Raw genomic sequence first — 14,443 nt, 5'->3', positions numbered from 1 at the left:
ACTCATATACGCTGCCCAGATGACCCAGGTGTATTGAAGATAAATCCTATACAATTTTAAGCATATTTTTTGTGAACGAAATAAAATACTCTGCTATAGCAAAACAAATAAAGTGGAATGATAGTGGGCAACAATTGAAAATTATTTAAATTGTTGGATGCCTTAAACATTTGACCGATAAACAATCTGTTCAACAATTTGCAATAATAAAAAATGACCTTCCTACAATAAAAATTCAAATTTTGCCAATTTTCTCCAAAATTTACAGTGCTTGAACATATTTTCTTGGCATATTCCGATTCCTCTCGTCGAGATCTGTTCAACGGTGTATGCCACTTATTGGGGAAACTCTTGGTTTTGAAATTAAATCGGATTTCAAGTAAGGAGACAGCCATTGCCATTTGAAAAGCACGGTAACTTTCAAGCCAATTTTCTCAAAAAATTACAGCGCTCCTTAGGTCAATTTAGGCTTTAACTGAATCCTAAGGGATAAGTTAATGCATTGGCAACAAGCATTTGCCAGGCTTTTCCAGTAGCATTCCTCTTTAACAATACACATAATATGTATATTCATACTAATTGTAAGTTAATTTATCCTCATTGAGGCTAGTAACAAAATTATTTTCTGTCCAGGAGGAAAATAAAACGCTCAATAATTTTGAGAATTCTTTTTATCATCCAACCATGATGTCTGATGTCATTATTTAGATGGCATGTAAAGTGATGTGGAATCATTCGACAATGCCGCCAAACACTGCAAAAAACCGGGCCTGTCCGGGATTTGAACCCGGGACCTCCTGCACCCAAAGCAGGAATCATACCCCTAGACCAACAGGCCAGTTGACAAAACATAGGTAATGTAATAGTATTTAATGCGCTAGATAGACTATTCAAACGATTTATTACATTAATTCAAATGATTTCCCATCTTTAATTCTGCATTTCTTTCATTCAAGATTAACGGAAAACAGAATTTCTCTTCTCTCAGTCTTGAGTAGTTGTAGTGAAGGACTACTCACTGAGTTTTCATCAAATCCTATTGGCTCCCGCCTTCATCACGTGACCTTCGTTACTTTTAAACGCGCGTAGAGAGTGAGAGAGAGAGAGAGAGAGAGAGAGGTGTTCTTGTTCTCTCCCGCTCACGTTTCAAGCGCTTCGCTTAAGTAAGTATGAAGTATGAACGATAATAAATTGTAATTTAAAGCAGATAGTTGATCAAAGCTAATCGAAGCTGACAAGAAGAATACGTAGTTTGATTGATTTCACATAATTATGCCAATTAATTGACGTTCGCCTGGAAAATCTTTTCCAACTCTGCTAAAACTATGCTTCACGACACGGATCAATATAATATGTGTACCTTCCTATTTTGTTTATGATACAAAAATTTCGTTTGTTGGTTCTGGTTCTTCGCTGATTTTGATTTGTGTCGTCACACACGTGACTCTCTAAAATGCACTCTGATGTTTAAATTTCAATGCTGAGGTTGTGTAGACAAAAATCAGTCAGTTTGCTGACCATTTCACAGCATCCATCCTTATTCCAATAGTCAAGAAGAGCACACACAAATGCAAATAGCATATCGAGGAAACAATTTTAAGCATATTATAAGATGTAATAAAAAAGTAATCAGTCTAATTTATAGGTTTGGAAATAAAAACTCCTTTGTTATATTTTCAAGTATTTTTTGGCGAGAACAGCGGAACCTGAATTATTCAGGTTCAAACAATAAATTTGCATCATTTCATAGCAAAATTAAGATCGTCTGACTGCAGATCGCACCTTATTGTTACGTGTTCCTTCTTATGGTGTTGGTGGTACTTCTGCGGGTTGCAAACAGACAAAGTAGCCCTTGGCTGAGCAATCATTGTGTCGCCAAAATCCTTTATTCATCACCAAGCATCTTTAAAAAAAAACGATAATTAGATGCAGTAAATCACTCAAAAAAGAATTAAAACTAACTTGTGAGCTACGTTGACAACTTCCGTGGGGTCCCACTTGTTGAGATCTACAGATGCACCGGTGGTGACCCAGTAATAGTTGTCTTCAAACCCAATTTCAGTGCCGCCAACCCAGACCATTTCATTCCTGATTCCTCTTCCGATGAGCTGTGCGTCCACGTAATCAAATTCTTCTACAACGGTAAGGCTAGCGATTTCCCAGCCGCGGGCCTGACAGAACGAGGTGGCATCGAACCATGATAGCTGAGGAGAGCAAAATAAATCATTTATTTAGATCTAATAAATATAATACAGGGCCTTTAACAAAACATTAATTTTGAGAGCTTGAGAAGCAAATGTTTTGGAAGTGGCCACGGCGGACATTAACGACGATTTTTGGGTTAAATTAGTTAAGTTCTGTCCCTTAAGATTCCCTTACACCCCATTTTCGTATGTTCCAATCGATTCCTGAGGGTAGAAATAACACTTTCCGATATAAAAATGTTATATGACATGCGGGCAGAGGCGCAAAGCAAAACGCGCGCTGCTTTGGCGCGCGCAATGCATGAATCATTTGGTCGCTACTGCGCAAGAGTCTCCCCTCTGACGTCACAGCTCTCGCAGCTGCCAATGCCAAGAACGGAGCATGGCTGTGACGTCAGTGGGGTGTGGGGTGACGCTTGCGCAATAGCGACCAAATGATTCATGCGTGGCGCGCGCCAAAGCAACGTGCGTTTTGCTTTGCGCCTCTGCTCGCATGTTACGAAATATCCAAAATATATTTCGTTCGAAATAATAATTTACCCCACCTAATATTTCGACCCTCTCAGAAATCGATTGTAATATAAAAACTTGGTCTCAATGGATCTTTCAAATCCCATAATAAACTTCAGCAGCGTACTGTTATGATGTGGCGTGTAAAATCACGTACTGTTAGCTATTTGGAGACTGGAACCGATTCCAAAATTGTAATGACGCAGCTTATTTAGTAGTTTGACTTTCTATCTTCAAAAATATTGAACGAAGCAAATTTGTGGCTTTAATATCGATTTAAAAAAAAAGAAAAATTACTTTTGAAGTACCTTTTCATTGCTGATAATGCTGTATGTGAGGCCACCAGGGCTAGCCAATTCTATAAATAAAATTATGAATGGGAAATTGAATAGATTTATCAATAATTACCGGAAATTTTCTCAGCGTTCGCAACGACCGCCAATAGAACAACAACGAACAAGCTTGTTGACGGGTGAGTGGCCATCTTTACTCTGATATTTCCTGCTATTTGTGCAATCGCTTTATATACGTATAATTTTCCCGCTATCATTAGATTTCAAGTGTTTGCTGCAAAAACAATTCACTTCCACTGGTGTCGTCAGTAAAACATTTGATTATTATCTCTCATTCTTCATTTAAATTCTTAAAATATTTATTTTAAATTCCCTCTAACATTTTTATGGGAAAATAAAGTAGTTCTGACGATTTTCCCGGTCACGGACAACACAGTTCAGAGCTGACAGTGAAAGATTTAAAAATTTAAAATTAGTAACATAGTAAAAAAATGTTCGGCGCGGCAGTTCAAAAATTCAATTATCGGTTTGGGCCGAGGCTATTTGTGCTATGTCCTGGGAGGCCCTGCAAAACAGGAAAATGCCACAATCGATCGACCAATTCGGAATAATTAAACAAAATATTCACTTACATGGATATGGTACGGACATGAGATATGAGATGTGCTATCAATCGAGAACATCATTCATGAACATCTTGGGAAACACAATAAAGAAAAACGCGTAAGCTACTCCAATAAAAATAAAGACCACGATAGTGTCCCTGAAAAGACGAAAAATTAAACAATTTGGTAGTTGCGTATACATTGAGGTTAGAAGGACACAATTTGATTCGCCTCACATAAAAAGCTCCTTATTTTCACGTTGTCTGGGTGGACCATTGGCGTTTTCGCGCGGCATATTGCTCTGTGGTCAATAGACTGATAGAGAATCCGGCCTTTATAGGGAATTCTAAATATTTCCTGACACATCTCCGGCTTTTCCTGACTTATATATCAAAAGCAAAAATTCGAAATGATATTTGCTGCCGGACAGCAAAAACTATCTCATGTCACGCTTCAAAAATTCATTTTTCTGTTGCGTTTCGTCATTAAAATAAAACTCATATTTATATAAAACTAATCGCATTTATTAACTGTTCAAATAAATTAATAAATAATAACATCAAATAAATTAAATATCTTCCTAGAGGATCACAAAGTTACATTTTGCGCAGATTGACCATCAAATCTGGTTGAAAGTGATCGTTCTCCTATTTAAGTGGTTTGAGTGGTTTTAACTTAATTAGTTCTTCAGGCTGGGGGCGACATGCAAACAAAGGACGCTTCAGTTTTGCAACCACCACGATACCAATATCCTTTTCTCAACGCCAGGCACCTATAATTTTTTAATAAATATATCTCAGAAGAAATCGAAATTTTTTACTGTACCTATTGTTAACGTCGGCCAGTTGGCCAGGATCCCATTTGTTGAGTTCAATCCTCTCCCCTGATTTAGTCCAGTAGTAGTTGCCTTCAGCGACAATCTCTGTGCCGCCGACCCAGACCACCGCGCTTGTTAAACTTGCCCCGTTCAATAAGCCGTTCACGTAAGTAAATTCGGCGTCATCAGTAATGTTGTGAGCAAGCACCAAGCCGCGAAGCTCACAGAATGTGTTAGCACCGATCCAATTTAGCTGAAAACATAGTTAAATTAAACATGAAATCGAAGTGAAATAAAATTAAAGACACATATTATTACTCAAATTCAGACAAGTTAATTTTATTTGTTGAAAATTATGAAAAATAAAACTTTTTGTCAGGTAAACAAGTTAAAAAATATGTAGTATAATTAAATTGCACTATTATTTACCAGTTCATTAGAAACAACGGTGTACGTGCGATTTGCAGGGCTGAGAAATCCTGAGATTCAAAATTACATACAAAAATATTATTCGTTGAAAATAAATAATAAATTTACCCGTAATGCCCCCGGCGTTCGCAGATGCCGCGAGCAGAACAATGGCCAAGAGGCTTATTGTTGACAGGTGACCGGCCATCTCTACTTTCAATTTGATATGCTTGCTGTTTATTTTCCAAGTTCTTTTATACGCTTTTTCTGACGTTATCGTGCAATTTTCAAGTGTTTGGATCACGCTCCGGCATTGTAAGTATTGCTATGAAACACATTTAGGTTGTTGCGATTGCGATATTGATGTCAAATATGCGTGAGCGTCAACGTCGTATTATTCTAGAGATTACAAATAGAATAGATTAGAGCAATGATTGACACTTTTTATTTATTTTAGTCGCGAATGTAATAATCAGACTTACGGTTATTTTCTAAAATAATATACGAGAAACATAGTAATTTAATAATTTTTTATTTACAAAATTTCAGTTTTGCATAAAAAGGTAAAAGAGTCAATATAAAAGAAGAAAAGGACGACTCTTAGGGCTGTGTGAAAATATATATATGCAATGAAAGGTTTGGAAAGCTTCCATTTTAATTTTCTGAAATTTCCATTGCAAAAAATATGGGAGATTTAGATAGGGCACTGACACAAATCTTTTTATTCCATTTCAAAAACCATAAGAAATTGAGAGGAGTTTTGGAAAATATAATTTGATGAACTACAGTCATTATTGTAAATTCCCCGTTACATTTTTTCCACGATGTTCATAATTTATTTAAAAAATTCAAATTCAAATTGTACCCATCCTCCTCGCTTTCAATTGTTTTCTATTTGCAGTGAGAACCACTCTAAAAAGCCTCTTATTGCATATTTTTAAATCTTAGGAGGTTATAAAATTTAAAAAAGCATTTTTAACAGTAAATAGTTTCCATTTATTTAAATATTTCTCCGCGAAAACAATTTTTAGGTAAAATCCAATAAAAATATAGAAATCGCAATTTGAACAGATTATTTTTTACATTGCCGTCACCATTTTTAAAATTACCCTTGGAGGTCGATGCATTTACAGTTCCATGCACAAGAAGTTGTATTCAGATTTGCACAAACCGCGGAACCAAAGTCCATTTCTTATCGATAGACACCTTGAAGATATTTCAATAATTAGTGTATCTATGAAAAAGATATTTCAAAAAAGCTCACCTGTTAGCGGTGTCAGGCAGTTGGTTGGGATCCCATTTATTGAGCTCAACTCTGTCCCCTGATTCGATCCAGTAGTAGCTGTTTTCGAGGCCGATTTCAGTGCCGCCGACCCAGGTATAATCAGATCTGATTCCTGCCCCATTCAGCAATCCATCGATGTAATCGAACTCTTGCTCGGTATTAATTCGGTGGGCAAGAACCAAGCCACGAGCCTCGCAGAATGTGAGGGCGTCGAACCAATTCAACTGCAAATACGATATTTTTCATTCCTTTATTTTATTTTATTTTATTTTTGACGTACCTTCTCGTTGTAAATTACTGTGTAGTTTATTCCACTAGGGCTGCTGAGTTCTATAGAAAACAAAAATTGCTAAGAATTTTTAGAATTAGTCAAGGAATATATATTTGCCTGATGTATTTCTGGCGCTCGCAGAGACTGCCAGAAGGATATTTATAACGAAGAAGCTTGTTGACAGGTGGGTAGCCATGGTCTTTTAATCCTTTTAATGTGTTCAGCTTTTTGCTAGTGCTTTTATATATGCTATTTCCCCCAAAATGTTATCATTAAATTTGAAGAGTTTTAATTACCCATGGGCCGCTAGACTCAAAAATACTTCAAAGATTAGAAATAAAAGCCGACTATAGTAGAAAATAGTCTAATGTTGCTCTTAGATAAGATTTAATCAGCCTTAAGCTATTAAATGTATTTATTTAAAAAATTTAAACACTTTATAGTATGTTGTTACTTTTATTAAAATTTGATTAACATACATTTTTAATGTAATAAAACCACTTAAATTTAGCAAACGGCATTGTTGGAAATTTATTGAAAGTATAATATATTATATATTTTATTTTAATTCCTCATTTTAAATCCTCATTTAAAGATTTTTGTAATAATTAGTGTAAATAGATTTTTGAATCCTTTAATGGGGAAATCCTTTTTGCTTTTATCTCTCTCCTACAGAGGAACAAATTTCTCAGCGAAATACTGATAAAAAAGCAATCAAAAAGCTATTAGTATTTTTTTTATCACGCTTGACATTTAAATCTGTATCATCACAAGTGCCGTCCTTGTGTCAATCTGGGTCATAGAACGGCCATCAAAGCTCTTTTTATCGTGGAAGAAAGCGCTAATTCGGTATTTTAGTTTAAATTTCTTTCATGTCCAAGCTACGCCACGCACTTTATCAGGGTGTAGTTTTTTCTTTGTGCAAGATTTGTGTTGGTTGCTAATTTAATTGTGCCCTATATGAATATGGCATCTCTCAAATTTCTTACAGCTTTTAAAAATCTGAGGTATAATTTGTTTCATTTAGAACCAAACGTTTCATTTTTCTATTTGAATAATACATTATTAATCTCTCTACAAATCGTAAAACTGACAAACACTCAAATTTTAACTGTTGAAATTAATGTTGCTCTTTTCTTGGATCAAGGAAAATCAGTTTGATTGTTGGGCTGTGCGCAATTTTACCGGCACCAGGACGAAATGCAGCTTTTTCCAAAATTTTATTTCTAATTTTAATTTGATTTTAATTTTATCACAAGCTTCACCTTTTATCTGAGGACCCCTTTAAATTTGCTTTTTCGGTTTTAATTTTTGAATAATACAAATTGAAATTTCATTCTAAGAATAATGAAGTGGTTTAAATTAAAATTGCATAACATAATGTTAATCAATTCTAAATTTAAAAAATATATTTATAAGATGAAATTAACTTTAAAAAAATGACTTTAGAAAACTTTGGAGGACACTGAGATATACAACCGGCACTAAAGGTCTGTTCGGCGGCACAGTTTCCCTATCTCAACTAGGCGTGTGCTAATATAAAAAAGTATCCCGTTTTCGCTTTGCACGCCTGCAAAAGAGGGTTTCACTCTTTTCAAAAATTGCTTTTATATTTTTCTATTTATCCTTACCAAATTTTGAAAGAGAAAAATGTCAAGTTATTTTATAAATAAAAGATTGAGTTGAGTGTTTTCTTAATTTATAACAAATAACGTTTCAATTTTCTGGGTATTAATTGTAATTAGATTCCAATACAAATTCAGCTTTATATATATTATGTTCATTATTTATTTTTTTAGCTCTATTCTATACCATAGATGTAATTTTTTTACTATTATTAATATTTCTTTTAATCATCACTTTGCTCGACTTTGTAGAATAATTAATTATAGACTTACAAAATTTTAATAATTTTGTTTCCAAATTTTTAATATCTCAAAAAGGGCATCTTATTATTTTGGAGCATCTTTGAGTTGAGCAAAAATCTGCGCACCGTTGGAACCGCCAAGTAAAAATATAAGCAATTCAACCCTTTGGCACCAACAGGGTACTCTGGAATGCCCTGGTGTACAAATGATCTCGTGCCAAAAATAAGCAGTTAACAATTATGACTTCCAAAAAGTTCATCAACAAAAAAAATGTCAAACGGGGCCAATCAAACGGGCTAAATCGAGTATTTTTGCGAAATATCGGGAATTGACACCCTAAGAAAGACATTGGATTCTTCGTTGCTGCATATCATAAATCTCAAAGTTCAGGTCAATTAGCTGACTCTGTTCTCTATTGTTCTTAAATTTCTTCGTGCTAATTTTCTTGTGGTCCTCTTTCCGTGCACCCTTTTTTCTGTAATGTTTCTTCACTTCCTTCAACAATTTTTTTGCCACTCGTACCCATTTAGTCAATGTGTATTTCTTTAAAATCACGTAATCAGGTGTAATTTTTGCTGAATCATCTACTTCTTTTAAAAATCTTAAATCGATGGAGTGAAAACCCGGTGTTCTTGATACACTTGGTAAATATTTAAGTGTCTCCACATCTGCTTGAACTTTGCATTGCAGCTGAAACAATCAAAGTAGTTTTAATTGTGAGTTTCGATTAATATAATTAAATATTACATCTTTAAACATTACCATATTTACCATTTATACTTAGTAAACAAATATATTTCCACTCTTGTCGCTCAGTGATTATTTTTTGAAGCCACCAACAAATGGCGTTAACTGCATACTTCGGTTTTGCTTTAATTTTTAGGACTATTAAATCTTGCATCTGTGCACTCTAAATGATCTTTTTAATAACACCTCAAAACAAATAAAAATTTAAATCGCAGTATACGATGGCGCCAACTTTTGGCATTTTTGAACACTTGGGCATACATATTGAAATTGAATTATCTTGTCATTTTAGATCTAATCGCAAGGAAACTTTTATATGTGTCTTAAATTCATAAACGATATGAGAGAATGTACGGCTCTAACTTAACTATTCATGCAAAGATGTAATATAATTATAATTTTACCGATTTTATGCGTTCGTTGAGATCGTCAAGACACCTCATCTGTTCAGGAGAAATGGAATGAAGTGCAAGAAGCGCGTATTTTGGGCGAAACTTGCGGCAAAGCTCTCCTCCTATATCACACTGGACCGTGATGGCAAGTGTCTGTAGTGCTCTATACGATTTTTCTAAGCCAGCCGAAGAGAAATGCTAATGTAGTGCCTCCACCTAATGGTGTTAACCTTTACCCTGAAGTTCACCTGTGCGCCCATGCGCACTTCTAGTTTTTGTGATAAAGTGATTATTTCCAATATATCAGCCGAGCGTTAAGCAGCTACGTGTTAACGCTCGCAAGGCCAGTGAAACTCAGTGCTCATCACACGCCCTACGCTGACCTTGCCTGTAATATTCCTGGTGTAATTGATATTGTTCTCGCCTCATAACTGACCCGACCCGTTTACCGGGTTCAACCTCGAGGCAAACAATAAAGTCTGGTATCCAAACCATTTGAGGGATTTGACTCTCCTTTTCCCCATATTTGGTGCAGCCCGACGTGACAATTGAAAGGATGCCAGACGAAATACCAGCCCAATCCTCCAAAGGATTTTTCAAACCACCGGAATACTCTACCAACCACGCTGATAAATTCTTTGCGGTCCTGGAAGGGAGGTTCCGCCAACACAAAGTGGAAGATGAACTGGATAAGTTCCTGACGCTTGCAAGTGCAGTCCCTTTCGACGAATTACCAGAAGCAGCTGGGAATCTCGTACGCAGACCGCCAGAGGAAACACCTTATACTAAGTTGAAGGCAGCGATTTTGGAAAACCTCCGACCAAAGGATTATGACGCGCTCCGAAAACGGATGAAGGCTATTCCTTTAGGTTCCATGAAGCCAACCGAATTTTTGAATCGTCTCCGGACCATCGCAGATGAAACTACCTTGGCAAACCCTATTTTCAAAACCGGTTTGCTTGCAGTTTGGCGTGACGCGATGCCAGCTGAATGGCGTCACGTCCTTGTAGTCGAGCCGGACATAGACGAAGCTGCGAGAAAGGCTGACGTTTTATATCAGTATCAGCCACCGCAAGAAGTGAATGACGCCCGTGCCATAGTAGCGGCTGCGTCAGCGCCTGCTCCTCCTGCAGCGCTGCGCCCTGCCATGAACTACGAGCAGCGTTTTGCCGCCCTGGAAGCAGCAATGAAAACAATGACAGAGGCATTCAACCTGAGTCAGGTCGATGACACCCGCGGTAGACAGCCGAAAAAGGGTGATAACAACCGCAGTCGGCGATTCAGCAGAAGTAAATCGCGCCCGCGCCGCTCGCAATCTCAGGAAAATGCGCCAAACGACTCCTCACTCTGTTTCTACCACGATCGTTTTGGTGCTCGCGCTCGCCAATGCCAAGAAGGTTGCCGGCATTTTCCTAAAGCCGACGCTGTCCAGCCAACTCCGGGAAACTAGAAGAGCAGCACAACATCGCGGCAGTTGTCTGCAACCATACCTCTTGCCGCTTGTTTTTAACTGATCCCATTACGACCTTCACGTACCTCGTGGACACTGGTGCTGACCTTTGTATAATCCCGCGCTCTCTTGTGCCTGGCGTACATAAGAAAACTGATTTTAAACTTACTGCCGCTAATGACAACGTTATCCACACGTATGGATTTGTCACGCTTACCCTTTCTCTGCAACTGCGCCGAGAATTTCAATGGTGCTTTCTCATCGCAGACGTTAACACTCCCATCTTAGGAGCTGACTTCTTGGTGCATTTCCACCTTGCTGTACACCTTGACAACGGAACCCTTGTTGACAAAACCACTGGTTTGACGGCCAAGGGAACCTGCCGAGTAGATAATCAACCTACAATTAAAGTTGTTGAGACTTCCAATAAATGTCTCCTTGTGCTTAAGGAATTTCCTGAGTTGTTGCGCGATCCAAAGGTTCGGCGCCCCGTAAAGCACTCTACTGTACACCAAATTGTGACGACACCTGGTCCACCTTCATTTGAGCGATGCCGCCGATTACCTGCTGACAAGCTTAAAATAGCTAAGGAACTATTTCGAAAAATGGAGGAAAAAGGAGACGTGATAAGAGGTACCAGTCCCTGGGCCTCCGCTTTGCATTTAGTGCCGAAAAAGGACGGTTCGTGGCGCCCTGTCGGTGATTACAGAAAACTCAATTCGAGAACCGTAAGTGACAGATATCCCATGAAATACATTTATGACTGTACTGCTGCACTCTCTGGTTGTACCATCTTTTCGAAGCTTGATCTGTCACGTGCATACCTACAAGTTCCTGTTGCACCCGCTGACGTGGAAAAGACCGCTGTAACGACTCCGTTTGGTCTATTCTTGTATCCTTATATGCCCTTTGGGTTGAAGAACGCTCCTGCGACATTCCAGAGGCTGATGGACCAGATTTTCGACGATATGAGCTTTGTCTTCTGCTATATTGATGACATATTGATTTCTTCATCATCCGCTGCTGAGCATGAAGATCACCTGAGAAAGGTGCTCAAGCGCCTTGACGAGCACGGTCTAGTCCTCAATCCGAGGAAGTGTGTGCTTGGCGCAAATTCTATTGAATTCCTTGGTTACCGAGTGGACAGTAAAGGAATTACTCCACTTCCAGAGCGTGTCGCCGCAATCCGAGAATTTCCTCTTCCTGCGACAGCCGACAAATTGGCCAGGTTTCTCGGCATGCTTAACTATTATCGGCGCTTTGTACCGAAAATTGCTGCAACTCTCGCACCTCTAAACGCACTGCTTGCCGGTAAGAAACGCAAAAAGGAACCGCTAACTTGGAATGAAACTGCTAAAACCGCCTTTGAAGCAAGTAAAGTCGAGTTAGCCAGCGCAGCGTGCCTTGCACATCCAAAAGACGACGCACCGCTTGCGCTGGTGACTGATGCATCAGACATCGCCTTAGGCGCCGTCGTCCAACAGTGCGTGAATGATATTTGGGAGCCCCTTGGATTTCATAGTCGAAAACTATCTACTACAGAGAAGAACTACGCACCTTATGATCGAGAGCTGCTCGCCATTTACGATGCTGTGAAGAAATTCCGCTACCTCCTTGAAGGACGACAATTTGTGATTTACACGGATCAAAAGTCTCTTACTTCTGCATTTTCGAAGAATAGAACAGATTGCACACCTCGCCAAATCAGGCATTTGCAATTTATTGGGGAATTCTGTACAGATATTAGATACGTCCCTGGAAAAGCCAATATCGTCGCAGATGCGCTATCGCGTGTTGACGCTGTCTCTGCTCCTGCCGCACTCTCTCATGAAGCTATTGCACGCGCACAGAAGGACGATAATGAACTGAAGCAGTATCTCGGCCCATCAAGCTCTTTGAAGCTGAAGTTGTTTCCCGTTGAAAATTCTGAAGACCAAATTTGGTGTGACACTTCAACGAAAACACCTCGCCCTTTCCTGCCGCTGAAATTTAGAAAACCCGCATTTGATGGTCTACATAACCTCGCACACCCTGGTGGCAAGGCCTCTACACGCTTGGTTGCAGAAAGGTTTGTTTGGCCCAAAATGAAGAAGGATTGTCTCACCTTCGCAAGAAATTGCCTTGAATGCCAGAAGTCAAAGGTTACGAAGCACACACAAGCTCCACTACGTTCATTTCCTATTACTTCAGACCGCTTTTCTATCGTGCACATTGACCTTATTGGTCCGCTACCGCTCTCTGAAGGTTTTCGCTATTGTCTCACTATGATTGACCGATTTTCAAGATGGCCAGAAGTTGTCCCACTGTCAACTATTACCAGCGAAGCAGTTATTCGAGCAATAAAGGATGGATGGATTAGCAGATTTGGTCTGCCGACGACGCTTGTCTGCGATCAGGGTAGACAGTTCACCTCGCAAACCTTCCACTCTTTCGCAACAAAAGCAGGTATCAAAATCAAACACACTAACGCATATCATCCACAAGCCAATGGAATGATTGAACGCTTCCACCGCACCCTGAAAGCCGCGCTGACGTGCCATGCCACTACTTGGTCTGCAGCCCTTTCGCCTGTTTTGCTGGGTTTGCGTTCTGCTTTGAAGGAAGATTTAGGTTTTTCTTCCGCACAAATAGTGTATGGAGAATCCATCAGGTTGCCAGGTGAATATTTCACTCCACCTGAGTCCCAGCTAACTCCAACTGAAATACTGTTACGCCTGCAAAGTCACCTTAAACACTTTTGCCCACAACCTGTGTGGCACAGTTCCAATAAGAAGTTCTTTGTACACCCTGATTTAGCAAAAGCAACACATGTTCTGTTGAGATGTGAGCAACGTGCACCGCTCACGCCGCAGTATTCTGGCCCGCACCGTGTGCTCGAACGTGGAGAGAAGACTTTCACCATCGAGTTTAAAGGCCATAGCAAAACTGTCTCAATAGATCGCTTGAAACCAGCATTTTCAGAAGCAATTTTGCCACGCGAAAGACCTGAAACGCCTTGGGTTGAAGTGCCTGCAAGAAGAAATGACGTGCCGCAACCCGCCGCACCGCCGCCTGTCTTGCCGCAACCCACTGCACCTCAACCTGCTGCGCCGCTGTCCGCGCAGCCAGCACCTCAGTCTGCAACGCAACCCCCAGTTGAGCCTCAACCTGGCCCTTCGGCCCCTGCAGCTCGACCTCCTCCATCAATTAGGCAACCAAAAGCATCTGAACCAAAAGTAACTATTCGCAAAACTGTTCGCATTGAAGCCCCTGCTGTTCGACAACCAGCGACGAAGACTAGATTTGGTCGAACCATCAAACTTCCTGATCGATTTGGTAAACCTACGTAGACTTCCAGTCATCCACCCCGGGGCTAGTGTAGTGCCTCCACCTAATGGTGTTAACCTTTACCCTGAAGTTCACCTGTGCGCCCATGCGCACTGCTAGTTTTTGTGATAAAGTGATTATTTCCAATATATCAGCCGAGCGTTAAGCAGCTACGTGTTAACGCTCGCAAGGCCAGTGAAACTCAGTGCTCATCACACGCCCTACGCTGACCTTGCCTGTAATATTCCTGGTGTAATTGATATTGTTCTCGCCTCATAACTGACCCG

General features: G+C 39.5%; 3 protein-coding genes and 1 non-coding gene across 4 annotated transcripts; all 4 read right to left on the bottom strand.

The window, feature by feature from the left end:
* Positions 1 to 766: 766 nt before the first annotated feature.
* Positions 767 to 838, bottom strand: TRNAP-UGG (transfer RNA proline (anticodon UGG)). Its single transcript has one exon. It is a non-coding gene; the product is annotated as a tRNA-Pro (tRNA).
* Positions 839 to 1,741: 903 nt separating this feature from the next.
* On the bottom strand, positions 1,742 to 3,244 carry LOC135937594 (snaclec 1-like). The gene is made up of 4 exons (XM_065480778.1): positions 3,123 to 3,244; positions 3,023 to 3,072; positions 1,963 to 2,204; positions 1,742 to 1,903 (listed from the first exon to the last, which is right to left on the bottom strand). Exons 1-4 carry the CDS (start codon positions 3,196 to 3,198, stop codon positions 1,804 to 1,806), a joined length of 468 nt encoding a protein of 155 aa, XP_065336850.1. The 5' UTR covers positions 3,199 to 3,244; the 3' UTR covers positions 1,742 to 1,803.
* An 870-nt stretch (positions 3,245 to 4,114) lies between these two features.
* On the bottom strand, positions 4,115 to 5,075 carry LOC135937673 (snaclec 1-like). Its single transcript, XM_065480884.1, has 4 exons — positions 4,967 to 5,075; positions 4,859 to 4,908; positions 4,438 to 4,682; positions 4,115 to 4,384 (listed from the first exon to the last, which is right to left on the bottom strand). The coding sequence occupies exons 1-4, from the start codon at positions 5,043 to 5,045 to the stop codon at positions 4,300 to 4,302; spliced, it is 459 nt and encodes a 152-aa protein (XP_065336956.1). The 5' UTR covers positions 5,046 to 5,075; the 3' UTR covers positions 4,115 to 4,299.
* An 889-nt stretch (positions 5,076 to 5,964) lies between these two features.
* On the bottom strand, positions 5,965 to 8,787 carry LOC135934780 (C-type lectin 37Da-like). Its single transcript, XM_065476763.1, has 4 exons — positions 8,784 to 8,787; positions 6,403 to 6,452; positions 6,102 to 6,346; positions 5,965 to 6,043 (listed from the first exon to the last, which is right to left on the bottom strand). The coding sequence occupies exons 1-4, from the start codon at positions 8,785 to 8,787 to the stop codon at positions 5,965 to 5,967; spliced, it is 378 nt and encodes a 125-aa protein (XP_065332835.1).
* Positions 8,788 to 14,443: the final 5,656 nt, after the last annotated feature.

This window comes from Cloeon dipterum, chromosome 1 (genome assembly GCF_949628265.1).
Source record: "Cloeon dipterum chromosome 1, ieCloDipt1.1, whole genome shotgun sequence".
NCBI lineage: Eukaryota > Metazoa > Arthropoda > Insecta > Ephemeroptera > Baetidae > Cloeon > Cloeon dipterum.
This window is presented reverse-complemented; position numbering and strand designations above follow the sequence as displayed.

What these genes read in the sequence shown, in the direction of transcription:
- LOC135937594 (XM_065480778.1), bottom strand. Translation starts at nt 3,198, where the DNA reads ATGGCCACTCACCCGTCAACAAGCTTGTTCGTTGTTGTTCTATTGGCG. An exon ending in GAACGCTGAGAAAATTTCCG is followed by an intron (nt 3,073 to 3,122) that starts GTAATTATTGAT and finishes TTTTATTTATAG; the next exon opens with AATTGGCTAGCCCTGGTGGC. An exon ending in GCATTATCAGCAATGAAAAG is followed by an intron (nt 2,205 to 3,022) that starts GTACTTCAAAAG and finishes TGCTCTCCTCAG; the next exon opens with CTATCATGGTTCGATGCCAC.
- LOC135937673 (XM_065480884.1), bottom strand. Translation starts at nt 5,045, where the DNA reads ATGGCCGGTCACCTGTCAACAATAAGCCTCTTGGCCATTGTTCTGCTC. An exon ending in CCGTTGTTTCTAATGAACTG is followed by an intron (nt 4,683 to 4,858) that starts GTAAATAATAGT and finishes CTATGTTTTCAG; the next exon opens with CTAAATTGGATCGGTGCTAA. An exon ending in CTGGCCGACGTTAACAATAG is followed by an intron (nt 4,385 to 4,437) that starts GTACAGTAAAAA and finishes AAAAAATTATAG; the next exon opens with GTGCCTGGCGTTGAGAAAAG.
- LOC135934780 (XM_065476763.1), bottom strand. An exon ending in CAGTAATTTACAACGAGAAG is followed by an intron (nt 6,347 to 6,402) that starts GTACGTCAAAAA and finishes TCGTATTTGCAG; the next exon opens with TTGAATTGGTTCGACGCCCT. An exon ending in CTGCCTGACACCGCTAACAG is followed by an intron (nt 6,044 to 6,101) that starts GTGAGCTTTTTT and finishes AATATCTTCAAG; the next exon opens with GTGTCTATCGATAAGAAATG.